The following is a 27,002-nucleotide window of genomic DNA, read 5'->3' as shown; positions in this document are numbered from 1 at the left end:
TGCCAAACTGAACCTAGACAAGCCCTCCTCTGAAATATTTCAACTGTAAAATTCACCGCCACCAAAAAACTGAAGACTTATTTTTAATAACTGAGAGGCCCGGGGCTTGTCTGTTAGAAAACAAGAAAGAGGGTAGATTCAGGAGGGTCATTTTGCCCAGTGCATCTTTGGTGAGAATGATAACGCAAGGGCAGATTCCAGCTGACACGGCTCAGGAGGCCTCTTTTCTCCTGGGACCACCGTCTTGAAGGTGGCAGTGGGACCCTTTCCCAGGAAGTGCCTGAAAAGTCCTCCTCTCATATGATTTGGGGTCTGGAGAGAATTTAAATGCCAGGTAGAAGTTGCCCAGTAACTTTTTTTTTTTTTAATATACATTTATTTATTTTATTTCTGGCTGCACTGGGTCTTCGTTGTTGCGTGCGGGCTTTCTCTAGTTGCGGCGAGCGGGGGCTACTATTCGTTGTGGTGCGCGGGCTTCTCATTGCGGTGGCTTCTCTTGTTGCAGAGCACGGGCTCTAGGCACGTGGGCTCAGTAGTTGTGACGCACGGGCTTAGTCACTCTGCGGCATATGAGATCTTACTGGGCCAGGGCTCGAACCCATGTGCCCTGCATTGGCAGGAGGATTCTTAACCACTGCGCCACCAGGGAAGCCCTTCCCAGTAACTTTATGAACCAGTTGAAACCATCGATGAGGCCTATAGTAGAACTGCCCTCCCAGTTTTGACTTTCCCCTGCCCTCTGCCCTTTCCCTGTAGCATCCCCCTAGTCCAGCCCTGCATTCTCTTGCCTGCAGCACTGGAGGAGCTGGCAAACTCTCCCCTGCCTCCCCCTCTAGTCCCTTTCGTGCCCCTGTTTCCCTAGGATGTGGAGCTGACCCTGTCGCTGGCCCTCCATGACCACTAGGTGCCCACCTGCCCATTCACGATCCCTGCTGGACCCTCTCAGCCCCATCACTGACTTTCTCTGCACTCAGACCCCACGTCCTTCATCGTCAACCCTCCATTGTACCCAAGGCAGTGCTGGCTGGGTGCAGAGTTGACTTTCCATGGCACCTGGGATGGCGGAATGAGGGCGCTCCCCACCTGGGGGGCCTTCGTCAGGCTGCTGTATCTCAGGCCCTGGTCCATGTTCTCGCTGATGCTCATGGCCACACTTCAGTGACCTCCTCCAAGGCACCTGCCTGGGTTCCGTTGATCAAATGCATGGCTCTCTACCCGGCTACTCCTGAGCACTTTGCTATCCATACAGATATGACAGTGTTGTGTCTTCGCGTGTCCGTGGGTGTGTGTGTCTTTGCTCTCAAGTGTAGATTCCAAAAGGCAGGGACTAGGGTTTTCTCTACACCTGAAAGAAAGGCTGGCATACAACAGCACTCACTAAATATTGGTTGAATACATCAATAAACTTCTGGAGAATAGGCACTGTGTCTTTTTAAATGTTTGGATCCACTGCAGTATCTTCACATGAAAAGTACATCAATAAATGTCTTTTTAGATTATTCATCTAAATGTGCCTTGGAGCTGTGAACATGCTCACTGCCAAACTTCCAGATCATGTCACATATTTTCTCTGATTTATAAAAGGCAATATATGGAAATCCTTAGAAAAGCATGTATGCATGCATGTGCACATACACAAATTTTTAAAAATATTGAGTCATTATTATGGGAAAAAACTTTTGGAATGAATCCTAACTCTGAAAGCTGGCCTTACTCCTAAAGCCTTTCCTACTGTTCTGGAGTTCTTTCCTTCGGTGGGACCGGGGACAGTAATTTATCTCCATGGATGCCCGAGACCAGGTTTTAAACTTGAAAAAGCCTCACCCATCTTAGGTTTTCAATACTTACTGAGCAACCGAGTTATTCTGCAGGACCACAAGGGAGCTATTTGCACGTGAGCTTTTTCTTTGCTCTGTCGGGTTATTTATCCTATACAAACGAGCATTCATCTCTGTCTGGGTTTGCCCTCTTTTCCAGGGAGGTGCCCTTGAAGGATGCTAAGGAGTATGCAGAGTCCATTGGTGCTGTTGTGGTTGAGACCAGTGCAAAGAACGCAATTAATATCGAAGAGCTCTTTCAAGGAATCAGTAAGTACCTGATTTGTGTTTTCCGCATAGCTTTCATTTTTATGCTCTGGGAGTCAGAGGGTAAAAACCAGGGAGCTTTAGAGGAGAGCATCTCCTCTGTGTGAATTTGTCCGATGCCACGGATACTAAACCCTGCAGTTCTGCCCTGGTTACTGCAGACCCACACAGTGCATCCACATTCTCCATCTCCACGAGTCTGTGCTTTCACCTGCCGAGTCTGGGTTTCGTGAATCTAAATGAAGTAATCCTGTTGAAAAATAAAATTTATTTTAATCAAAGAATTATGTATTTTATAGCATTTTATGTTAGTATGTCCAGGGGAGGAGAAAGAAAATAGAGAGTGATAAAGGTATAGAAAACCAAAATCACCCGTGAAACTGAATGACTCTGGGCAAACGAAACAAGAGAAGCTTTTAGTCATTTCTTTTGCCTGGTGACCTTCGGCAAGAAGTGGTGTCTCCATCCCATGTGACCTGAAGTTGGGAAGTGGGTGGAGAGTTGGTGTGGAAAACTTTTCCTCATTTCTGATGAGGTTTTTTTTTTTTTTTTTTTTTTTTTGTGGTACGCGGGCCTCTCACCCTTGTGGCCTCTCCTGTTGCGGAGCACAGGCTCAGTGGCCATGGCTCACGGGCCTAGCCGCTCCGTGGCATGTGGGATCTTCGCGGACCGGGGCATGAACCCATGTCCCCTGCATTGGCAGGCGGACTCTCAACCACTGCGCCACCAGGGAAGTCCCGAGTTTTGTTTTGTTTTTTAATTGAAGTATAGTTGATTTACAATGTTATGTTAGTTTCAGGTATACAGCAAAGTCATTCAGTTATACGTGTGTGTGTGTATATATATATACTTTTTTTCAGATTCTTTTCTCTTATAGGTTATTACAAGATATTGAGCACAGTTCCCTGTGCTATACAGTAGGTCCTTATTGGTTATCTATTTTATATATAGTAGTGTGTATATGTCAATCCCAAACTCCTAATTTATCCCTCCCCTTTCCCCTTTGGTGATCATAAGTTTGTTTTCTATGTCTGTGAGCTGTTTCTGTTTTGTAAATAAATTCATTTGTATTTTTTTTTTACACTCCACATGTAAGAAGTGATATCATATGGTATTTGTCGTTCTCTGCCTGGCTTACTTCACTCAGCATGATCATCTCTGGGTCCATCTGATCAGTTACTGATGGAAGCTGATGGCTCTTGTCTTTGTCCCCAGTCCTGGGTCATGTTTGCTTCCCTATCTTTATGTTGGTCTCACGAATAACCTTTATCTGTGTCTGTTCCCCAGCTGACGGCCAGCTTGAACCTTCACAGCTTCCTTGGTAACAGCTTTCCATCCTGGGTCCCCCCAGAGAGCGACCTGCCGGTGGCTGTCTCAGGAAACTGTGTCCTGAGATGCCCTCGGAGCGTGTGCCTAGCCAGGTGCAGGGACCCAAAGCCCTGGGGTGCCCATCTCAGGAAAGGCCGAACCCCAGAACACTTGGCAGTTGTTCTCAAGAATCTGGGCTGCAGGCAATTCCAGAAGGGAATTGCAGAAGGGAAACTGATGTTTTGGTCTCCGTGCAGCCTGCAGTCCCTGTTGGCGAACCTCTCAGAGGCAGCGGGGCCGTGCTTCCCAGGACAGATTTGATTTCCTTTCCGCTAGTTTTGGTTTGTTACTTCAGACTCTGAGAACCCACAGCAGGGAATATTTTGCTTGTTTCTCTTGGCTTGAAGGAGACTTCACCGCACATGAGGAACTCTGACCTGGGTTACTTACAGGGCCCAGGAGCCCGCGAAAGAAGCAGTGGAGCTCTCTGCAGCCCTGGTCCCACTTGTTTGCTGGGGTCCACATCCACTTCCCTTCCTTCCTCCTTCAGAAGGCTTTGTATTCCTGCTGTGGTTTCACCCTCAAAACAATAGTGTTCTCTGAGCTCTCGGGTCTCGGAGGTCGGACTAGCGCACACCAGGGCTGTAGTTTCTTTCTTTCTTTTTTTTTTTTTTGCGGTATGCGGGCCTCTCACTGTTGTGGCCTCTCCCGTTGCGGAGCACAGGCTCCGGACGCGCAGGCTCAGCGACCATGGCTCACGGGCCCAGCCGCTCCGCGGCATGTGGGATCTTCCTGGACCGGGGCATGAACCCGTGACCCCTGCACCGGCAGGCGGACTCTCAACCACTGCGCCACCAGGGAAGCCCTGGGGCTGTAGTTTTACGTTGGAAACCCCACATCCTCAGACTCCTGGTCCTTCCCGAAATTGGGCTGTGGGTTCAGGGCTGCACCGTGTGAGTCTGGGTGACGTCTAAGAGGGTTTGGATTGAGCTCATTCCGCTAACCTCGTATTTCTTCAAACTCTGTCTTTTCTGGGGACGTTCAGCTTTTCTGGTACGTCAGGCTAGTTGTACAGCTGGTAAACATTTTGTTTTTATGAATATGTATTAGTGGTTTTAATTAATGCAGCAGGAGGGCTCCTGGCAACTGGGACATTCACAGCCGTCCCTGTGCGGCTCCTGGTATTTTCCAGAGCCCTCTCCCCAGCATCCACGCAGCTCTGTGTACCTGAAATTCACCTTGGGATTTCTGCACGAGCTAGGGGACCTTCCGAGGTTTCTGCAAAGTCACGCTTTTAATATAAAATGACATAAGGACTTCAAGGAAGAAAAGAAGCCTAAGCCCAAGCATTAGTCTCTCGACTCAAAAGCTATTCCTTTGCTCTGTTCAGCCAGTATAAATCCCTTCACGCATATGAGGTCTTTATGGATCAAAGTGATGGAGACTTTGCATAAGGAATTCCTGAGAGCCTGGTGGTCTGCTTCATTTAATTAAAAAAGAAAATGTTTTGCTTATAGCACTGGGTAATCATAGCTTCAAATCATTAATTCGTAGAGAAGCCATTGAATTCTTGTATCTCCTCATCTCCCACATCAAATAAACAGTTGTTTGTTTCTGTTTCATTAGACTTTGGTTAGAGTTGCCTTAGCAAGAAGCCTGTGGATACCCAGACAGTGGCGAGATCTCCATCCATATTTATAATGTGGACCCTGGTGCCTCCCTGGCCTCTGTTCCTTCAGGTGCATGTCTCCAGAGTGGGGTGTTGTCACCCACTTACAGGTTAACTTAAAACACAGTACCGAGCGCACCTAGATATATTACAGCAGACACCTCGTTTATTTTCCTGCCCCCTGTTCCAACTTGTATTGCATATGCTCCTCCCTGAACTCAAAATAGGTCAAGATATTGCTGACACCTGTGCCCCCCAGAGCAGGGTTGCAGAGACAACATGCCCGGGAGCGAGCAGTCACAGAAAACCATGCAGGAGGAGTGAGAAGAAAAGCTGTTACAGAGGTGTGCTTTAGCAAAATTGATTCATACGGACTCAGAGCAAGAGACCAGTGTTTCCCTTTTACATTCCCAGAAGGCCCGTAAGCCAGAAATGAGACAACTGTGTTTGGGGAACATAAGTTAATATATTTCGTAACTGGAAATTGTTAGCAAAACACTGTTTTCAGACTGAAGCTGCCCCGTAAAGTGTTTGGTGCTGCCCTTTGGGGGGGGGTCTGTGCCCACTTCGTTCTCTGGTTGGCATCCTCCTGGTGTCCTTTTCCACCGCTCACTTTTGGACCCGCTTTACCCAACGGTGTGTGGCTAATGTTCTTTCGTGCATCTCCATTCAGGGTTGTTCTTTTTTTTCAGCCACACCACGTGGCATGTGGGATCTTAGTTCCCCAATCAGGGATCAAGCCCACACCCCCTGCATTGGAAGTGCAGAGTCTTAACCACTGGACTACCAGGGAAGTCCCATGGGGTTGTTCTTCTTTTTTTTTTTCCTGGGTTTTTATACCTTTAGTTTGAACACTAACGTTTTCCTCTTTGAGTTAAAACATAGGAAGGATTCTTAGCCAATAAAATTATTGTCCATTGAGTTTTTAAATTGGTGTGTGGAAACACAGAGAATACGTGATTGCTGTCCCAAACCTGTATGGTCTTCCCTATGAAACGACTCTGCCCGTCTCAGTCACCTTGAGAGGCAGGTGAGGAGCTCTGACAGCAGTAAAGTCTTCGTTTTTGCTCCCTCCTTCGTACATTCGCTCTCTCCCGCCCCACCCTGCATGAGATGCTCCTCCCTTCCTCCCCACAGATGATAATTCCCTGGAATCTCCTTCCTTCGTGAAGTCTCATGCATGGCTCTCACCTTTGGCTTAAGGTTACTATGGTCTGCTCCATCACTTTGACACTTGGACATATTCTTTCTCTGAGTGATTCTCCAAGGGTTCCAGGTATGCGTCTCTTCTTCTGGTGAGCTGTAAGTCCTCTGGGAGCTGATCTCCTTCTGGCACATTCCCCATAAAGATGAGGCTAGGAATAAGAGCGTGCCCAATGGAGGTTTTTGACTCTGGACCTTCCAGCTCATCTCATGCTGTTCCAGGAGATAATATTTCAGGGGATTCACTAGATCAAGTGAAATGTGTCACTTTTCTATGGGTACTTAAGTTGGCTAACACCAGCCCATTGGACAGGCCTCCTGTCTCTCTCTTCTTCTCTCTTTTGTGGGACAGGGGCCATGCTGGACACCAGGGACAGCCTGGGGAACAAAACAGACTGACGGTCGAGTGGGGAGACAGGCTGTGGGTACAGTCAAGTGGGCGTGTAATTACACATCGTAGTCAAGGCTGAGAAGCAAAAGTACAAGGACCATGGGGACAGTTACAGGTGGGGACTTTAGATTGGCTGGGGAAGGTCTCCCCAGGGAGATGGTTTTAGGCTAGACCCGAAAAATGAGAAGAGGGCAGAGAGCTCACGAAGAGCAGTCGGGCCAAGTGGACACGGTGTGTGAGTTCCCGAGGCAGGAAGTGATGGATCCTTTAAGGAAGACAAAGGAGGTGGGTGGGCTGCAAGGTGGGAGCTCAGGGACCATATGGGGCAGTGGGGGGGGAAGGGGTGTTAGAGACTGAGCCAGATGCTTGCAGGCCTTGTAGTGGGAAGATCCACCCTGGAGAATGTGTCTGGAGGAGGAGGATGCTGTTGTGGTCCTTTAGGAGAGAGGCCTGGATGAGGAGGAAAAACGTGGATGTGAATTTCAGAAGTCTTTTGGGAGTAGAACCAGGAACACTGGGTAGTGGTCCGAATGGGGAACAAGGAACAGCATGGTCCTGAGATGCACCCCAGGCTCTCTTCCCTGGAAGGAGGAAAGTGAGCACAGGAGCAAGTCCTCTGAGGCTGGATTTGCTAAGAGCCTGGCAGACAGGATTCTGGAGCATGGGGAACAAGGTTTGCTTTGTGGATTTCAGTTATGCAACTCAAGTCCCCCACCCTTTAAAAAGAATCTCTCCCCGAGGGCAAAAAGACTTGGGGCTGCAGGCTCAACAGAAACATGTCTGGATTGGGCAGGACCTAGGCTGGACAGCTGTGCTTCTGCTCAGTTAACTTGAATACTGACTAGAGAACACAGGCTTTGTCCTGAACATCACATCTGGAGATGAAACTAGGCTTTTGTTTGTTATTAGTTTGAGAACAAGGTGAGAAATATTTGGGTTTTTTTAGAGTGAATGTAATTAGAGGTACAAGCATATGAGTTTGGAAAAATTAGAATAGGGTGTTAACATGAAAGACAGGAAGTTAAGGCTTATGGGCAGTAATCGTGTCTTGTCTGCAATCATTTGCTGCACAGAGTGTTAGCTATTTTAAGTTCACTGGATTTTGAAATTCTCTAGGTGGACACTTTTGGTTTGGAGCAGGTTAAAGAAATTTTAAAACAAAACAAAACATTTGCACATTTTATAATAGTACAGCAAACTGTCAAATGAAGGTAAGTTTAGCCTTTGTGGGACAAGGAAAGGACAAAGACAAAGCCTGTCCACTTTCTTAACCCCTCAAAGTTAATTTACCAAATGCAATGATAGGAGACCTCTGCAAAAGAATGTAGTTTCAGAATGTGGGTAAGTTGGGTCTCAAAAGCCCTAAACATGCATATCTTTTATCCCAGTGATTCTAAAGAAGAAATTGACCAGGCGTGCAAAATGTAGTAATGATGTTTCACATAGAGCAAATTGTCATTCTGTGCCATTGTTGCAATTGCTTAAATATATATTAGCTCATTAGTGCACCGTTTATCTTATGAAATAGGCACTGTTATCATCCCTGTTTTATATCTGAGGAAGTTGAGGTGTGGAGAGGTTTGTGACTTGCTTCAGGTCACAGAGGGTCAGGATTAGAAGCCAGGCAGCAGGGCTTCAGAACCCAGGCTCTCAACTGCTAGTCTCTGTCACTTCTCATTGCAGATGGCAGTTTATGGTAACATTATTCATGATGGTGAAAAACAGGAAATGACTTCACTGTCCAAAACTTGGGAAATAATTTTTAAAAAATCATGGGACACCAGTATAAACTAGTGATTAAAAATGAGTTTGTAAATCTGTCTTTAGTGACATAAAAAGATAAATTGTTGAGTGTGAAACCAAAGTTATAGAGCAGTTTGTATAATATCCTGATTTTATAAAATATGAACCATATAATATATAATAGTAAATATATTCTCCTGGGCAAATATTGGGAAGATACACACACATTAAAATGTTAACAGTGGTTGTTTCATGGCGGTGAGATTGCAGGGAACTTAACAAAAGACTTTATTACAGAAAAATTTAAACATATACACCAGTAAACTGAATAACATAGTGAACCATCATGTACAGTCGTCACCTGGTATCCTTGGAGGATTGCTTAGGGCCCCAGCGAGGTTGCTCAAGTCCCTTATATAAAAGGGTGTAGTATTTGTATATAACCAAGCACATCCTGCCGTATGCTTTAAATAATCTCTAGATTACAAATAATACCTAAGACAATGTCAGTGCTATGCAAATAGTTGTAAATACAATGTAAATGCTATTCAAATAGTTGCCAATGTGGCAAATTCAACTTTTACTTTTTGGAACTTTCTGGAATTTTTTTTTTTCTCGAATATTTTCAGTCTGCGGTAAGTTGAATCTGTGGATACAGAATCTGCAGATATAGAGGGCAGACTGTACTCATAACCAAGCTGGTTTCATCCCTACCCCCTACTCCCACCGACCCCCCGCCTGTATTATTTCGTAGGGAATTCCAGACATCATTTCATCTGTAAATATTTTCAGCAAGTAACTTTTTTTTTTTTACATAAAACAATGACATGCTCACCTTAATAATCATAATGCTATAATCATATTAATATCATCAAACATCCAGTGTTCAGATTTTCAGTGGTTCATAATTATCATAAATGGTTTCTTTGTTTGCATTTTATAGTTCGTTTGGATTAGGATGCAAATAAGCTCCACAGACAGTGGATAAAATTGATAAAATTAGCTGGTGTGTCTTTTAAGCCCCTCCTTAGCAGCAGGCTCCCTCCTTGCAATTTCTTTGTGCAAGCAATTAGGTCAGTTGTCCTGATCCGAGTTTAAGACACAATGGATTTTGCTGAGTTCCATTTTAGTACCGAGTGGTATTTCATAACGTTAGTAAAAATTTGTTAATCCATTCACCTAAACATTTGGGTTGTTTTCAGGTTTTGGCAATTAATTACAGGCAAGGCTGCGATGAGCTTTCATGTACAAGTCTGTGTGGGTAAATACCTAGAAGTGGCGCAACTGGCTTATCTCACAGGTAACGGTTCACACTCTAAGGGTCCCCCAGACTGTTCCAAAGCAGTTTTAGCATTTTACATTCCCACCACCAGTACAGGAGAGCTCCAGTAGCTCCAGCTCCTTGCCAGCACGTGGAATGGTCAGTTGATAAAATTTCAGTCATTCGAATGGGAATATAGTGGTCTCTCCTTGCAGTTTTGACGTCCATCTTCCTAACGACAGATTATGTTGAGTGCCTTTTCATGTGCTTATTCACAATCCTTGTGTCTTCTTTGGGGAAGTGTCTGTTCAACTTTTGCCCGTTTTGTATTGAGTTGTTTTCTTATTATTGGGTTCTAAAGATTATTTATATAGTTTGGATACATGCTCTTTATCAGATAACTGTCTTTCACATATTTTCTCCCAGGCTGTGGCTTGGGTTTTCACTTTCTTGACAACGTCTTTGGAAGAGCAGAAGTTTTTCATTTTGATGAAGTCTAGCTTATTAGATTTGTTCTTTGTGGCTTGTGGTTTTTTTTTTTTTTTTGCGTCTTATAATTTTTAAATGTTAAACTAAAAAATTAAAAGGGATATATCCACACAATGGAATATTTTCCAGCAATAAGAGGAAATGCGCTATCAGGCCATGAAAAGACATGGAAGAATGTTAAATGCATATTTACAAGTGAAAGAAGCCAGTCTGAAAAGGCTACATACTGTATGATTCCAACTGTATGACACTCTGGAAAAGGCACAACTGTGGGGCCAGTAAAACGATCCGTGGTTGCCAGGGGCTAGGGGCGGGAAGGAGGGAGGGATGAATAGGTGGAGCTCGGGGACTTTTCTGGCAGTGAAACTATTCTGTGTGATACTGTGATGGTGGCTACATGTCATTATACACTTCTCAAAACCCATAGAATGTACAGCACTAAGAGTGAGCCCTCATGGAAACCATGGACTCCACTTAATGATCAGTAGTGGCTCATCAATTGTAATCAATGTTCCACACTCCTGCAAGACGTTAAAATAGAGAAAATTGGGAGTTAGGAGGAGGAGTGTATGGGAACTCTCTGAACTTTATGCTCAATTTTTTCTGTAAACCTAAAGCTACCTCCCTTCCCCAAAATATAGTCTATTAATTAAAAAAATAAATAAAAGGAAACGATGCCTCTGAATGGTAAGGAAGCCTGATGATCTTCGAGTAACTTAAGCCCCTCCGTGCTGAGGCCGTTTGCCGTTTTGGACTAACGGCCAGTGGGGGTCTGCCCCCTCCCTTCCTTCTCTGCTGGGGCATCACCGTTCCCGCGGCTCCTAGGCTTGAACTTCAGTTTTCCTCCCCCGTCTCTTCACCCTCCCACATCCAATCAATTGTCACGTCTGCCAGGTGTCTTCCTACGGTTCTCCTTCTACCCCTGTTTTCTGCTTCTCTCCACTGCACCCAAATTAAGGCTCTCATTATCCCTGACCTGGATTTTCTGCCAGCCTCCGGCTGAATCCACTTCCTGAATCCTAAGCCATGCTGGTCCTGCACAGAATGTTAGCACCTTCCGAGGTCTAGACTCTAATGTTCCAGGTCATCTCATAATCCCAATACTGTCTTCTTTACGACAGCAAAGGGACGGTTCAGAGGATGACCTCAAGTGTCATGCATGTGTCACGTGCCCCACTCTGTATTTCTAGGGCAGGGTCCCATGATTGTGAGCACCTCAGTGGGCCATAGAAACCCCCCTCTAAATGGAGAGGCGTGGAGGTCATGATCAAGGGCAAAGACTGCCAAGTCCTAGTAAACTTGGTCTCTGGATGATTCAGAAAATCAGGATCAAGAAATGGAAGTGACAGGGCAAGTACCAGCACCTCTAACACCAACCAAACAAAGCTGAGCCTCATAAATCCTGGGACTGGGATAAGAGAGAAGAATGCAAACAGCGACTTGTCAGGGAGGACTCCAGGCCTGTGCAGAAAGCGGCTGGTCACTACACAGGGCGAGAAGACAGCTGCAGCTGAGCCTGCTGTTTTATTTTTGTTGTGTGTAAAAGCATTACAGCCCCAGTCCAGAGCCACGATACAGTTGATAGGCGTGGAGTTTGTTTTCTCACATATTGAATTCTTGAGGAATCATTTATTAAACCTGCTTTTTCTCTGGGCTATCAACTTTCAGGAAAACGGAACTCCAAAAAAAAAAAAAAAAAGTCTTAACTTTTCCCAAGCAGAATCTTACACAATCCAAACCTTATTAAAATAAACACCCTGCCATAGGATTTATACTCCAGAACGAGCTGTTTGGAGGTTGTGTACTCAGAGGGCATTTTATAAGAGCAGAAACATGCAGTGATGTTTCTTTCAGATGTTTGCGTGTATATTTTTGTCCAATCCTGTGCCCATGTAATTAATACTGATTCAACAGTGTTCCAAGGTGATCACCTTGGTACCAAATGCTATGGCATTTTCTGGAACTATGCTATTGTGTAAGTGCATTTAAGCTTTGAGTAAGTTCCAAATAACTCAGACCACAAGATCCGAGTTCTTGGTGTGTTTTCACAGCGCTGGTGGCTTCCTGCACTTTTTAAGATGCTTGCGTCGTTGTTAGGGCCCGGCTTTCCTTTCTCTGCCTGAAAATGGAAGCGCTTCCTTTCTTCTTACTGTTTGAAGCTGGAACGTGTGGGCCCCTCCGCGGCTGAGTATTTAGGAGAAGAGCAGGATGGGCCCTGTTATAGTAACTGAACCCTAAGCATCCACTGCGCGGAGGGGGAGGCAGGGGTTGATACGTAGCTGCATCCAGAGCCTGGGGTGCTGGGGACCCGCCCATTGTCTTGGGTTCCTGGCACATTAGCCACAACGTCTGTGATGCGTGGTGGTTGTCGGGCTACTTCCCATGTTCCTTTTGTAGGTGAGGAAAGGCCGTCTTGGAGACAGCAGATAGCATGTCTGAATTCACTCACCTGGAACAGCCTCACTCAGATCTCAAAACTCCTTCCACCAGATGAGAAACACAAAGTCTAAGGAAACTGCAGTAATACTTTTTGTTTTTTTTTAAGGAGTTACTGAAGAAACTTTATTCACAGAACAAGTGTGAAAATGTCTTTTTATTGGTATTAAAATAGAATTTTAAGGCTGTAATACCAGCTCTTTATTCCTTAAAGGGAAGCAGTTACTATAATGATGTACTTGGAGCCACACGGCTAGTTGGCACCTTCCCTCTTCATTGGGGAACCATGAAATCTATTATGTTCCCCCAGGAGGGCAGTTTTCAATGAGAGATTGCTACATTTGTAAAGAACATTTTCCAATTGACCATGATGCAAAGATTTTATCCACATCTACACGATGATGACAAAATTGGACATGACTAAAAGGTTTGGGCAACCCAATTCTCAAGAACAAAACCTAGAAACAAGTGTCATGATACCTATAAAAATGCCTTGATGTGTCCCAGGACACCAACCTAAGCCTTTAATTCACATTCCAGTGCAGATGACCTCAAAGGTGTTTTGGATCAACGGTTTTTACTTTTTTTTTTTTTTTTTTTTTTAGCAGAACAGCCCTTTTCTCAAAATTTTACATGGAACCCAAACATGTAAACAAACTGCAGTAATTCTGTCTCGGAGAAATATTTTGTTCTATTCAGTGAGACTTGGGATGTTCTGAAGATAAACAGAACCTGGCTCCTCTCAGAAGCCGGGTTCAACACTGATTCAGAAACGTTGCTCACAGTTTAAAACAAATAAGAGGGGGGCTTCCCTGGTGGCGCAGTGGTTGAAAGTCTGCCTGCCGATGCAGGGGACATGGGTTCGTGCCCCGGTCCGGGAAGATCCCACATGCCGTGGAGCAGCTGGGCCCGTGAGCCATGACCGCTGAGCCTGCGCGTCCAGAGCCTGTGCTCCACAATGGGAGAGGCCACGACAGTGAGAGGCCCGCGTACTGCAAAAAAAAAAAAAAAAAAAGAGGGGCATCTCCTTGAGGGGCTGCCTCGGGTGTTACCTAATCTTGCTCCCAGACCTTGTCCCACTGACCGTCTGCTGAGGAGAGAAGTGAGGGCCAGGGAAGAGGAGGAGGAATGGGGACAAAGGAGGGTGCGGATGGGATGGGATGGGCCGCTCCGGCATTGCCCTTTCTAGCTCTTCACTCCACTTTTGTGACTTTAATCTTCTGGATGAGCTTTTTCTATATGTGAGGTACTTTTCCTAGGAAAAAACTTACGAAACTTTATGACACTTGGCGTGTGGAATCGGTCACATATAGGAGGGCTTACCGCTTAATGCTATTTTGCTAACTTTAGAGTTAACAACTTAAGAATACCATGAGGTTGATGTGAGTGTAGGATACTGATCTTGATGTAGTCAAAACTGATCGGTAAACAGTACTTGACTAGTTAACTAGGGCAGCGGCACGCACCGGTCAGAATTATAGTTTTGTCCCGAAATATTTCAGATGCAAAAGCCCCTATTACAGCTCCTAACACTCTCAGGAGGCATCCGAAATGTTAATTTAAACAACTTAAGTAAGTAATTGCGTGTGGAATCTAAAATATGACACAAATGAACTTATCTATGAAACAGAAACAGACTCACAGACGGAGAGAACAGACTTGTGGTTGCCAAGGGGTGGGGGGGAGGGAGGGGGAAGGACTGGGAGTTTGGGATGAGCAGAGGCACACTATTATATATAGGATGGATAAACAACAAGGTCCTACTGTACAGCACAGGGACCTATATTCAATATCCTGTGATAAACCATAATGAAAAGGAATATGAAAAAGAATGTATATATATGTATGTGTAACTGCATCACTTTGCTGTACAGCAGAAGTTAACACAAGATTGTAAATCAACTATACTTCAAATAAAGAAAGAAAGAAAGAACATCAGTAATGCTATAACTTGACACTACCATCCTCCAAAACACATCACTTTCTCTGGAGGCGTATGGAACACTTGACCGGGAAGATCTGACCTAAATATATCACAGTACTGGTAGTCACTGGGAACTTTCCCCTCTATTTATCACTTAAGATCGACAAAGTAGGAGAGGCATTTTGTTTCCTTTCCTTTTCTTATGACTAATAAAACAGACACAGCGTGTCCAGAACAGGAAGGTACATACTTGCTTCTGGATTAGGATAGAACTGTTTGGAGAATGGCCTGCCGAAGCTTTGTACAGCTTTGTGGAGGACACAGATTGGCAGAAGCAGTAGCTGCAGAAATCCCTCCAGCCTTCATGTCTGCCCCGTAAGCGGATAAGAGCTCTACCACGAATTTTGAATTTTGGGTAATTGCCAATGACCTTAATCTTTATGCTTGAGCTTTGATGAGTGGCCATACCACCCAATCTACACAACGCATTAATACCTGTGAAATTGACGATTTCCACCCTTGTGAAAATGCACCTCTTCCAGGGCGTTTTGACTCTCTTTATGGTCCTTAGGGCATCCACTTGCATGGAAGGGCTTTGTCTTGGAACTAATTTCCCTTCCATCTCTAATTACTGGTTACCTAGTAACTGATGCCCTAATTAGCTGATTTTTTTAAATCCCTGTTTTAGAGCTCGTGTTTCATGCCTTTTCCATGGGGGTTAGAAAAGTAGCATCAAGAGCTATCGTGGTAGAGTGGGAGGGACACAGGCTTTGGGATCTGTCAGAAAGTCAAGATGTAGGTTATAATCAGAGAGCCACCTGTGCCCCTTGGTAATGACCTTCAGGTGTAGCCTGAGTGCTCCAGTTAATAGTAAAATGGTGATCATAACGGTCATTTCACAGCTTCACAGGACCCAGTGAAGACGTGCCTGTGAAAATCTTTTAACTGTGAGGTTCTACACAAATATTTGTTATTTCCATATTCCATTGCCTTTTTAGAAGACAGCTTTATTGAGACAAAACTCACATACTATACATTTCACCCAAATGTACAATTCAGTGTTTTTTATGTGCACCCATCAGCGCAGCTTTAGAATTTCTTTATCATCTCCCCCCAAAAAAAAACAACCCACAAAAAACAAAACACATACTCTTTAACTACGACACCCTATCCCCCTCCACTACCTGTTTAATTTTTACTTTGGATTTGTTAGCAGAGACTCTCAGCTAATTCTCTAAATTAAAATAAGATTACTTGTGAATGACACTTAAGATACTGTTTCCTGTGAAGAATGTCTCCAAAGGCTTTCCAGTTAATGCTCTAAGTGCGTTGGCAGGATGAAGGACAGGAGCTCAGTGTTAATACGTGATGTTACTGGGACCATCACAATTCCCAAGCCAGGTCTGTTTTTAGAAGCACAAAGATGAGGCCTCACTAGGAGCTGAGAAGGGGCTCATTCCGGTGGTGGATGCGGGGGAAGGCTGGGAGGAACCAGTGGGCCACTGTTTGTGCAGAGAAGAGGGATGCCGGCTCTGGAGCAGGGCTTCCACCTCCAGGGAAATGCTTATTATCAGAAAGCTGCTTTTACTTTTCCTTAACTTTCTACGCTTGAGCTTGACTTCATACAGCTGAGGGAGAGGGGGAAAGAGCTAATACCACAGCCCCTCTGCCTCACGTGCAACCCACACATGACTGGAGAAGTGGAAGCAGGGTAGGGTTGGCTGGGAACAGGAACTCAACTTTGGCCTCCGTTCCTTCCAGGTCGCCAGATCCCACCGCTGGACCCCCATGAAAACGGAAACAACGGAACAATCAAACTGAAGCCAACCTCGCAGGCCGGCCGGCGGTGCTGCTGACCTGGGGCTGGGGTCCCCTGTGCTTGAAGAGGCCGGAGCTCCCCTCTCCGTGCACTGCTGCGGGGGCCTCCCACCCTCAGTGGCCTGGCCCCTGGCTCAGAGGGAGGTGAGACCCGCAGGGAACAGGGCAGGGAACATCCCTGGAAAAGGATTCTACAAAACTCTGGGAAAAACCACCACACTGCCAGAAAAGGGCCTTTGGTGCGTGAAATTCACTCAGAGGGAATGGATTTAGGTATTAATTATAGTTGAGTTTTTTTGTTAAAAGCCTCAAAATATTCTTAAATTTGTACAAAAGTCTTACTGGCTTATGCGTGTGAGATTCTAAACTGGTGTTCCACTCTGATTTCCTATGTTTCTAACCAAATTTCAGGAACTTCTTCAGTGCCATTGCCTTAATTACTCAACCAACCTCCACTGAAAGGTTCATGGAATTTCTCTTTCAGTGGAGTGTAATTGGACCATCTGCTATAGACTTGTGCTGTTATGAAAGTGGAGAAAGATGTATTAGGAACTTTTATCTACATCTGTGACTTTTACTTGATGAACATTTTTCTAAGTTTTGGTCATATAAACCAACCAACCAAATCTGACTACAATATATCATGTCATTCTGGGATTTGGAGGCCTGGTTTGGAAGTCATTGGAGTCACTACTGTGTAAACTGTGACAAACGCAGGGTATAAATATTATTCCAGAGACCACCTGGTTTGCATCACTTCCACAGTAATAAATTCCCACTCTCTTAGGGAAGTTTCACACAGAGTATTATTTTACTAAGAGAGTTTGTCATAGTGTCATATCCGGGGAACAAATTACCTGGAGGATGTTTGAATCTAAATTGTAGGGCAAACTTCTAATAATATCAATGAATAATAGGTTACAGGAAAGCCAGCCAGAGGAAGTACCAGCACATTAAGATTCTAGACCCCCCAAAACTGCAAAATCAAAGAAAGTCTTTAAGAAGATGCCAAGCTTTGGGGGTGTGGGTATTAAGGCTAACCAGAGGGCCAACCCTGGAATGCCAGTTGGCTGAGAACAAACTTCAGTGAACCCTCCCTTTTCAGGTTTCCTGTTTGCTCAATTAATTAAAGATGTCTGAATCCAATGGAAGGAAAGGAAAGAAGGCATGGAAAGGAGGAAAAGCTATCCCCATTGAAAATTCAAATCCTGTTTCCATTCTAACTTTCATAAAAACCTGGGATCAAGAAGCAGTTGGTTTCCTATGAGGGCTCATGTTGGGAGGTGATTCTTGGAGGCTATTCAGATTGGTGCCTTTTTTGGGGGTGAGATGTGGTTGATCACGCAGTATGGCATCAGGGCCAGCTGGTACCTTCAAGGCTCAAAAAACATTAATTGAAAACCTACAATGTAAAAATCAGGGAAGAGATCACAAGCTGAGTAAAAACCTCGAACTTTCAGTAACCGTGCTTGAGTCCTGCCATGCTCTGCCCCTGAGCCCTGGATGGGCGGGGACGCTGAGGCTGCCATCCAAAAAAGCGAGAGTCCTTGAGAGGCCAGGGTCGAGTTCACATTTCTTCATGTGGACTGCAATCAAGAAAACAGGTCGAAATCTCAGATTTAGGTTTTTTAAACTCGAGAATGTGTTGTCAGTTTGATGTTCTTACCGCTTCATCCAGCTTGCAAGAGTAACTTGACAATCTTAGGACATGAACGCTGGAAACACTTATTTTTGGTTCAAGAGTGCCTCTTAGCTCTCCCAGATGGGTTCCTCAAAAACTGTTAGCAATTGGCACGTGGACATCTTGGCAGGGCCTTTGCAGGGATTTTTAGGGTTTTCTTCACCTTGTCACTATTATGAGCTACTGTGATTCTGCTTGCAGGCCAAGCGATTATCTTGCCTCTTTCCAAAGTTAAAAAAAATGTGGGTTGCAAATTCAAATGACCTAATTTCAGGTGTAATGTAGGCTTATTTTGGAATCTTTCCTCATCCAGCTGTCCCCAAGGACCTGGGCTTGTCTCTAGACAAGGTTGCCTAGCTAAGGAGGTATGCAGCCCAGCAAGTCTTCAATGCTCGCATCTTGCATAAAACAGCCGGTCTTAACCAGCAAGCTACCCACCCATGAGCCCATGACTTGATTTCAGAAGCCCACGAGGGTGGGAACCACTCTTTTGCCTTCCTGTAATGGCCTTAACTATTCAAGCCATCAGGCGACAATGTGCCTATAGTCAGTCCTTGGAGCAATTGGTAGAAAGAGTAGATGGCACTTGGGCACACACACATTCACAGGAACACGGCGTCTTCCCTGAAGATAGGTGCTCAAGTCTTGTCCACAAGGAGGCTTTCTGATCTTCCTTTATTTTGCCTTGAGAGTACTTTCTGGCTGTTCTAATCTTTGAACTATAACCACGTAATATCATGTAAAGGCCTGGAAATTACTGTTGCTCCAAAATGTCAAGCAGCATCCTTTACCCAGTTTCCCCAAATGTGCTCTTTTCCTCTGTTTTCCTTCCTCTCCTGTGCGGTACATGTGTGTATATGTGTAAATATGATTTCATATTTGTTATGCCGACATGTGATCCATTTCACTGGCTGAGTCTGGCTCATGACTCTGTGTCATGTAACGCAGGCACGGGCTCTCAGAGGGATTATTTCCCGGTGGGAATCTCTAAAATGGCAGTGGGGTCATGCAGACATCTTACGTACGCACATAATTGACCTGCCATTTTCATAGTGGAAAGTGGTACATCAGGGCGCTAAAGATGACTTCCCTTGCAAACCATAGACGGCTGAAGACCTAAAGCCAGCCTTTAGCCAAGCAGAGGGCTGGGACCCACCGAGGACCGAGGGAGGCTCGGGTGACCAAAGTATGCCCCCTGAGATCAAGGAACGTGGCCTGTGATGGCTGAAACGGGCTCCCCTCAGGGGCCCTGCTTCTCCCTGCTCTGCCATGCTCACTGCAACTTGTAAGAAAGAGTGGGCTCATAAATAAAAGGACTCCAAGCCTCATTCAGACCTATTAGGTTCTGGTTTAACCATGAAACCAGACCCAGTGATCCATTGTCACCGCTCAGTTGTGTAAACTGCTCCCTTTCTCGTGTTTTTGTAAAGGGCTTCTGTCTGGGCTGGACCCAGTTCTCATGTATAGAAGACGCCGCTGCAGACATTAGGACCTTTCCACGTTATATTCTGTAGTAAAGCATTGCCCTCCACATCGCCCAACTGTATCTGTTATTTTTGGTTTAACACACACTGATTCATACTAATAAATATTTTAAGTTTTACCAAGTTTGTCTTTTTCTTATTATAATGTTCGGTTGAATAATTGTTTTAAGTAACTTGCTGGCTGTGGGAGGGTTTGGAAGATCAATCTCTCTAAGCTTCAGTTTCCTCACATATAAAATGCAGAAAATAATTCATATCCCAAAAGCTTTGGAAGGGACTTTTTCTTAAGTTTGATATGGACTCATTTGGCCATAAAAACAGACCTGAACTGATGTGATCCTATTTATAGCTACTTATCCAACCAGGGGTGGGTGAAGGGGGAATGTCTGCACATTCGGTTGCACAATTCCTGCTGTTTGCTTGTAGGATTCGATCCCTGACTCTGCTGCATGTTCTGTAATAGATGCACCATATTACTGTTATACATTCCAAACAAAATTCTGAATTCTGAAAACATCTGCCCCCGAGGTGTCATACAAGGTATGATATCCACCATATAAAGCCATAGCATCTACCCTGCAGGTGTGTCCTCAGGATTCAAGGAGAACATGTGTGTGAAGAGGGCTGCCCATGGGGGCTCCAGGCAGCCAGCAGGGCCCTGTGTACACAGATGTCGTCACCCTAAGTGCCTCCTGAGTGGGCTTTATGGGTTTCACTCAACAGAAAGCACCTCTTCTGGTCCCGGCACGGAGCAGGTGCTCGTAAACGAGAGCAAACACGAATTTAGCGACCTGCTTTGCTCCAGCTACTGTCCCAGGTGTTTTACATCATATGACCTCATTCTATTTTCACAACCCCCTTTATCAGGCAGATACTATTATTCTCCCCATTCTACAGATGAGGAAACCGAGGCCCAGGAGGTTAGTAAGTCGCCTACGACCATAGACTGGTAAGAGAAGCAGAAGTCAAATGCTAGCTTTTGTTATCTTCTCCTGTCTTTTTTAATTTAAAAAATTAACATTTTTGTTAATAAACTTTTTTTTTTTTTAATTTTTGGCTGTGTCGGGTCTTCACTGCTGCATGCGGGCTTTTCTCTAGTTGCAGTGAGTGGGGGCTACTCTTCATTGAGGTGCGCGGGCTTCTCACTGTGGTGGCTTCTCTTGTTGCGGATCATGGGCTCTAGGCGCACAGGCTTCAGTAGTTATGGCACACAGGCTCACTAGTTGCGGCTCGCGGGCTCTAGAGCACAGGCTCAGTAGTTGTAACACGGGCTTAGTTGCTCCGTGGCATGTGGGATCTTCCCGCACCAGGGCTTGAACCTGTGTCCCCTGCATTGGCAGGCGGATTTTTAACCACTGTGCCACCAGGGAAGTCCCAAATTTAACTTTTTAAATTAAAGTATAATTAACACAACAGTTTCAAATGTACAGTAATGCCTCCATATTTGTATATCTTGGGAAATGATCACCCCCAATAAGTCTACTTAACATCTGTCACCTCACATAGTTACAATTTTTTTTTCTCGTGCTGAGAACTTTTAAGATCTACTGTCTTAGCAACGTTCAAATATGCAACATAGTGTTATTAATTATCATCACCACACTGTCCATTCTATCACCAGGACTCATATATCTTCTAACTGGAAGTTTGTACCTTTGACGACTTTCTATTTTCCCCTTTTTTTACTCTCATTATAAGGACTGTAAAAATAAAAGAATGAAGGAAAGGAAATCCACATTCACTGAATGCTTCCTGTGAGCTAAATCCTTTCAAACTGTATCTCATTTTATCCACAACATGAATCTGAGAAGGATGCAAGATTGTTCTCATTTGTGCAGGAGGAGCACAGAGGGTTCAGCTGGCCTTCTGAGGTCTACTTAGTTGGGGAGCAGGACAGCCCCCCACCATGCTGAGGCCAGGCTACCACTCATGCATCTCAGGAGGAGGTGCTGGCCGGGGACCCAAGGATTAAGCAGCTCAGGCTGGCAGAGCTGAATCACGATTAACGAGATTTCACTCAACTATTACCTGATCCCAGCTGCGGGTGTGCTGACCCTCCACCCACTGCTCAGACTGCTTCATGTATCTTTTCCTTGTCCCTGACTTTGACATTGACCCCATCATTCAGCCGGGACTCAAGTTCTTCACTGGCTTTTTGAAATGGCTTCTGGATCAGCGTCTGACAAGTCTGACTTTACAGGGCCCGAGGCACTGAATTCCTTCAGAGAACCCAGTCCCCAAATCCTGTCCCCAGGTGGGCCCGGATGACCCAAGGGTGGCTAGTGTTCTCTGCTCACCTTTACCTTGAGTTTTCTCTGGATTTGTACCTATTCTCTCCTCTTTTGCTCCTTCAGAAAAGGATCCCAACTCACTTCTAAAGCATGTCCCAAGCTTTTTTTTGTTTGTTTCCATCTTAAAATGCACTCTGCACTGTTTTCTCCTCTTGTTCACTTACACATACGCATAAATTGTCTCTAGGTTTGATAAACTACAGTCCTTCTCCTCTTCCCCATCAAGCTACCCTCTCTTTCCTTCACACTAATTGAATTCTTAAGGGAGAACCGTGACCTTCTATTCACTCCTCACCTGAATTTAGGTACCTAATTGCCCCACCACTGCCCTCTTTCTTCTCACTCCCCCCACTTCCCCAAGGGCACCCGAGGCTGTTGGTTTACCACCTGATGCTCCTTCTCTGGCCTCTGGCCTGGGCTCCAAGGCTCCCCTGGCTCCTCCCCCTTTACACATACCTGCTCAAATGCAGGTGCTTCCTGCAAATCCGTGCTCCTAACCCTCCTCCATTGATACCCCTTCCTAATGATCACCTGCAATCTTAGGATTTCAACTATCACCTCTGGGTGTTTGTCTTCCACATGGTGGTCTGGCCTGACTTTTCTTCGGAGATCAGACCTTGATTTCCAGCTGCCAGGTGGGTGTCCTGCCTCTGGTATGATGCCCCTCTGGGCATGCAGGCCCGTTCCCCTGTTACCTGTGTGTCTCATGCACTGCTTTCTCCCAGCTGCCCAGGCTCCACATTCGAGGTTCAATTTCAGCTCCTCTCAAGCATTTATCAAACAATGTAAATTCTATGTCTGGAATTTCTCCAACCCTGAACCCTCTTTCCACTGTCCCAGTTGAACCTTTCAATATGTTCTCTCTCAACTGTGCAATCGTTTCTTAACAGATCTCTTTGAATTCTGTCTTTGGCCCTCAAATCTATGGTTGAATAAATGCTAACAGTGAATCTGCTAAAATGCATATCAGATCATGTTTCCTCAAAACTTTCTGGGACACCCATTGCAAATTAAATAAAATTCCAGCTCTGTCACCTGTGGTGACAAATCCCCCTCACCTGGGCCCAGCCTTCTCTGCCACCAGTGGCTGGGGCCCCTGCTCCTGACCACCTGGCCTGCGTGGTTGCTATCCTTCAAAAGGAGGTCGCAGGCCCCCTGGCAGGCCAGTTCTGCGGCATTGTTCCTATTTCTGGGAATCATTCCTGGACACCTCGCCCAAAAGCAGCATTTTCAGCTATTTTCTGATTCGACAAATCTTTCTATGCCTAAAATAGCTGATTGTTTCACTGACAGAACCACAACTGACATAAGAGTTCATGAGCAATTTGGGGATAAGCTTGTGCTGAAAGTAAAAAAATACGTTTTATGACAAGTTGAGTGAAAATTATTCAGCAGCATCAATATTTCAAGTTGCCTGGAATCCATCTGAATTTCAGAATCAAGAGTCGAAATAATTGGAAAAACTCTGCCGAACCTAAAACACAACTCAGATCCCCAAGTATGAATGTCATGGGGTCACAGATTTCCTCATTTTTATTAAGATGTGCAGATATAATGAGACTTTAAAATTTTCCTACAAGGCGTCTACTCTTCCCCATGAGCCTAATCTCAGAAGGATTTTGGGAGGGATGGTGAGGAGCAGGGGCCTGGGATTCAGTCTGCCCATTTGTGGAATTTCAGTCTAAGGAACATGGTTTTATTCTGGTGGCAGCTCAGTCTTCCTGATTCCTACCCTCTCCATAATATGTGGGTGCACAAGGCTGTGTGGATGAGCTGTGCCTGAGCCCTCTACCTCTTGCTGAGTCCCCATGTGAAGTGGCTGGTCTGGCCTGGTCCCTGAACTGGGAACTGCTAAGGTTGGTAGATCCTGTCTAGGGCTGGGGCCCCGTGCTGTCACCCACTGTTCAAGCCTGTGCCTCTGTTCCTTGCCTCTGGCCACAGATCCACCTCCACTGTGGCTTCTTTGTTCTTCCTTGAGCTTCTACTGGTTCTCTGGTCTTAGAACACTCACGGCCCCACCCCCGGGGTGTGAGGACTTCCTGATCCCTGGCCCAAGAATCTGCCTGTGACCCATGCTGCCATGTGGATGTGGAGTCCACATGGATGTGGGCCCTCCCTGGTCTTCCAGATGGAGCAGGAGGCAAATCCTCCTCTGCTTCCAGCTTCCCTCTGAACACATCTAATCTGTGTCCGTGCTGAGGTTTCTACCTGGAGAGGGGACACAGGTACTGTTCTCTTGGTTCTTGGTCAACATGGATGGGGGCGATGTTTTCACTTCTGCCTCTTCTCAGTTAGGGAACCCCTCTGTGTCGTAATCTCCCTTCCCAGTGTCCAAACCGGACATCTGACCAGCACGCAGGACTTTGCAGAAGAGGGTAACATGGTTAAGAGGATGTTCATGGTTACGGTGGGTGAGTCATAAAGAGAAAGCAGGAGCTGGGGATCCTAGAGGGAGAGGGCAGGAGAGGTGGTCTCAAGTTACCCACCCTGGCCAGGGCATCCAGCAAGCAGCCCAGCCCAGCCCAGTGTTCTGAGTGTGGGCTCGGAACCTGCCCCCCCATGAGCTCTGAGACCTTGAGCGGGTCACATAACTTCTCTAAGACTCAGTTTTCTCACTTGTAAAGTGGGGATCATAATGGGGCTTACCTCAGTGGTGTGTTGTGTCATAGGAAATAATGGCTGTGAATTCATTTCAGGCACTGGGCACAGCCTCACGCACAGAGCAGCCCCCAAACCCAGGCTGTCGTGAAACTGTCAAGGAGGACCCTCGTGAGAACAAAGAGGGCAAACCGGCTGTGAGCACCACCCGAATACAAGTTGTTACTCCTTGTATGATGTTCAGTTGGAAAAGGTTGCAGGGGATGGCCTCGCTGGCACTATGAGGCATCTGTGAAGTAGGGGTGGGTTGCGACAAGGACCGGAAATGGAAAGTGATGAAGCTGGAGCCCCGGAAGAACCGGAAATGAGGCCAGTCAATCAAGCAGACATGAATGAAGGTGAGGCTACAGGTAAGGGGGAGGGAAGGGGGACCTATGCACTAAGGGGGTTGGCTGCAGTGTCGAACTAAGCAGACAAAGTTGTAGCTAAACAAAAAACCTACATGAAGATTACATGTAATCGCATGCTGCTTGGCCTTCTGCTGAATGTGATTATGCAAATGAATACATCTGTTATAAGACTATATTCACGAGCTCTGAGAATGACACCTGTCTTCCTTGGAGTAGCTGATCAGAATTCTTTTGTTTCTTCTTTGGCATTTTTCTTTTTTTACCCTTTTCTTCAGAAAGTCCATCATTACAGGTTCTATCCAGCCATGTGACACTCCTGGTCCCAGCACACACCCCGGAGGCCTTTGTCCATGAGGTCAGCAACATTCAACACATACCTGCGGAGCGGTCTGAAGTCCTACGGGCCATGGACACACTCCCACCTGAGCAGGGCAGTGACACCCTCAGCTCCCCAGCCCAAACTATCCCCCTCAAGCAGGCTGACACCCCCAATTCCCCAACCCAAAACATCCTGCCCAAGCAGGGTGACTTTCTTAGTTCCTCAGCAAAAACCATCCCATCTGAGCAGGATGATGCCCCCAATTTCCCAGAAAAGATCATCCTGCCAAACGAGGGTGGCATTCTCAATTCCCCAGAAAAAACCATTCTGCCCAGTCAGGCTAGCACCCCCAATTTCTCAACCCAAACCGTTTCACCAAAGCAGGGTGACACTCCCAAGTCCCCAGAAAAAATAATCCTTCCAAAACAGGGTGAAATTCTCAATTCCCCCCTCAAAACCGTTCTGCGCAAGCAGGGCAACACCCTCAAGCTCTCAGCCAAAACCATTCTGCCCAAGGAGGGTGACACCGCCAAGTCCTCAGCCAAAACCATTCTGCCCGCTCAGGCTGACACCCCCAATTCCCCAACCCAAACCATTCCAACCGATCAGACTGACGCCCTCAATTTCCCAGAAGAAACCATCCCACCAAAAGTGGGTGACATTCTCAATTTCCCAGCCAAAATCATTTCACCCAAGCAGGCTGACACCCCCAAGTCCCCAGCCAAAATCATTTCACCAAAGCAGGATGACACCCCCAGTTCCCCACTCAAAACCATCCTGTGCAAGCAGGCTGACATCCCCAATTCCTCAGAAAAAAATACCTCGCCCAAGCAGGGCAATACCCCCAATTTTCCAGCAAAATTCATTTTGCCCAGGCAGGGCCACGCCCACAAGCTCTCAGCCAAAACTATTCTATCCAAGCAGTGTGACACCCCAAAGTTCTCAGCCAAAACAATTCTGCCCAAGGAGGGTGATGCCCCCAAGTCCTTAGAAGACACCATCCAGCCAATAGAAGGCAACCTGCAGTCAGCAGATGAAGCCATGGAGGTCCTGGAGGAGGACCTGGTGAAGGTGATCCTGAGCAAGGAAGACTTCGAGGTGGCGCTGAAGGAAGCTGGGGAGAGACTGGTGGCTGTGGACTTCTCGGCCACGTGGTGCAGGCCTTGCAGGTCAATCAAGCCCCTTTTCCAGTCCCTGTCCGTGAAGCACAAGGATGTGGTGTTCCTGGAAGTGGACGCTGATGAGTGTGAGGGGCTGGCGAAAGACTGCAATATCGTTTGCACCCCAACTTTTCAGTTTTATAAAAAAGAAGAAAAGGTGGGTGAATTTTCTGGTGCCCTTAAGGAAAAACTTGAGACATTCATTACAGCATTAAAGTGATCGTGTGTTCCGAAAGCATTAGGAACAGTCGGCTGTTCATAGCTTGTGATTTTTTATTTACAAAAAAAGATGAGGGGTAACAAAAGTGTGTGTCCAAGTGGCACCTGCATGTGAATCAGAAACAGTAGCTCAACCCTTTCCAAAAAGCAGTCAAAGCCCTAACGCCTATTGTGACTGTGTTCTTGTCGATGGGACAGTGTGATATTAGAATTTCCTTTGGTGGAGATATTGGAAGTCCAGTTGTCCCCTATTTTTTAATCTTGATTTTTTTTTCACTCACTCTTGAAAATTCAGCTCGTGTAATCCTAGTGGCAACACTGGAACTTTAGACAATTCTTCTGTAGAAGGACATGTTTTAATGATGAGTGGAAATTTCTGATGTTCACATACCTTTGGGATATCTGATAAGAAAGTAAAGAATTTGAAGGATTCACATATATCTAACCTCCTTCACGTGGGGGAAGTGCTATGGAGGCCTCAGGAAATGTCACGGGCTCCACAAACATCTAGGGG

At 45.8% G+C, this 27,002-nt stretch overlaps 2 protein-coding genes across 2 annotated transcripts in view; both read left to right on the top strand.

Moving 5' to 3' along the window:
- Positions 1-19,610, top strand: part of RAB31 (RAB31, member RAS oncogene family) — a 114,074-nt gene extending 94,464 nt beyond the window's left edge. The window contains exons 6-7 of the mRNA XM_060118866.1: positions 1,978-2,087; positions 16,270-19,610. Coding sequence (XP_059974849.1) covers positions 1,978-2,087; positions 16,270-16,364 — 205 coding nt within the window. The 3' untranslated portion in view covers positions 16,365-19,610. The remainder of the gene's footprint in view (positions 1-1,977; positions 2,088-16,269) is intronic.
- Positions 19,611-24,705: 5,095 nt separating this feature from the next.
- Positions 24,706-26,489, top strand: TXNDC2 (thioredoxin domain containing 2). Its single transcript, XM_060119533.1, has 3 exons — positions 24,706-24,778; positions 25,066-25,268; positions 25,674-26,489. The coding sequence occupies exons 1-3, from the start codon at positions 24,706-24,708 to the stop codon at positions 26,487-26,489; spliced, it is 1,092 nt and encodes a 363-aa protein (XP_059975516.1).
- Positions 26,490-27,002: the final 513 nt, after the last annotated feature.

This window comes from Mesoplodon densirostris, chromosome 15 (genome assembly GCF_025265405.1).
Source record: "Mesoplodon densirostris isolate mMesDen1 chromosome 15, mMesDen1 primary haplotype, whole genome shotgun sequence".
Classification (NCBI taxonomy): domain Eukaryota; kingdom Metazoa; phylum Chordata; class Mammalia; order Artiodactyla; family Ziphiidae; genus Mesoplodon; species Mesoplodon densirostris.
Note: the sequence above shows the minus strand (reverse complement) of the source record. Positions and strands in the feature narration are given on the sequence as shown.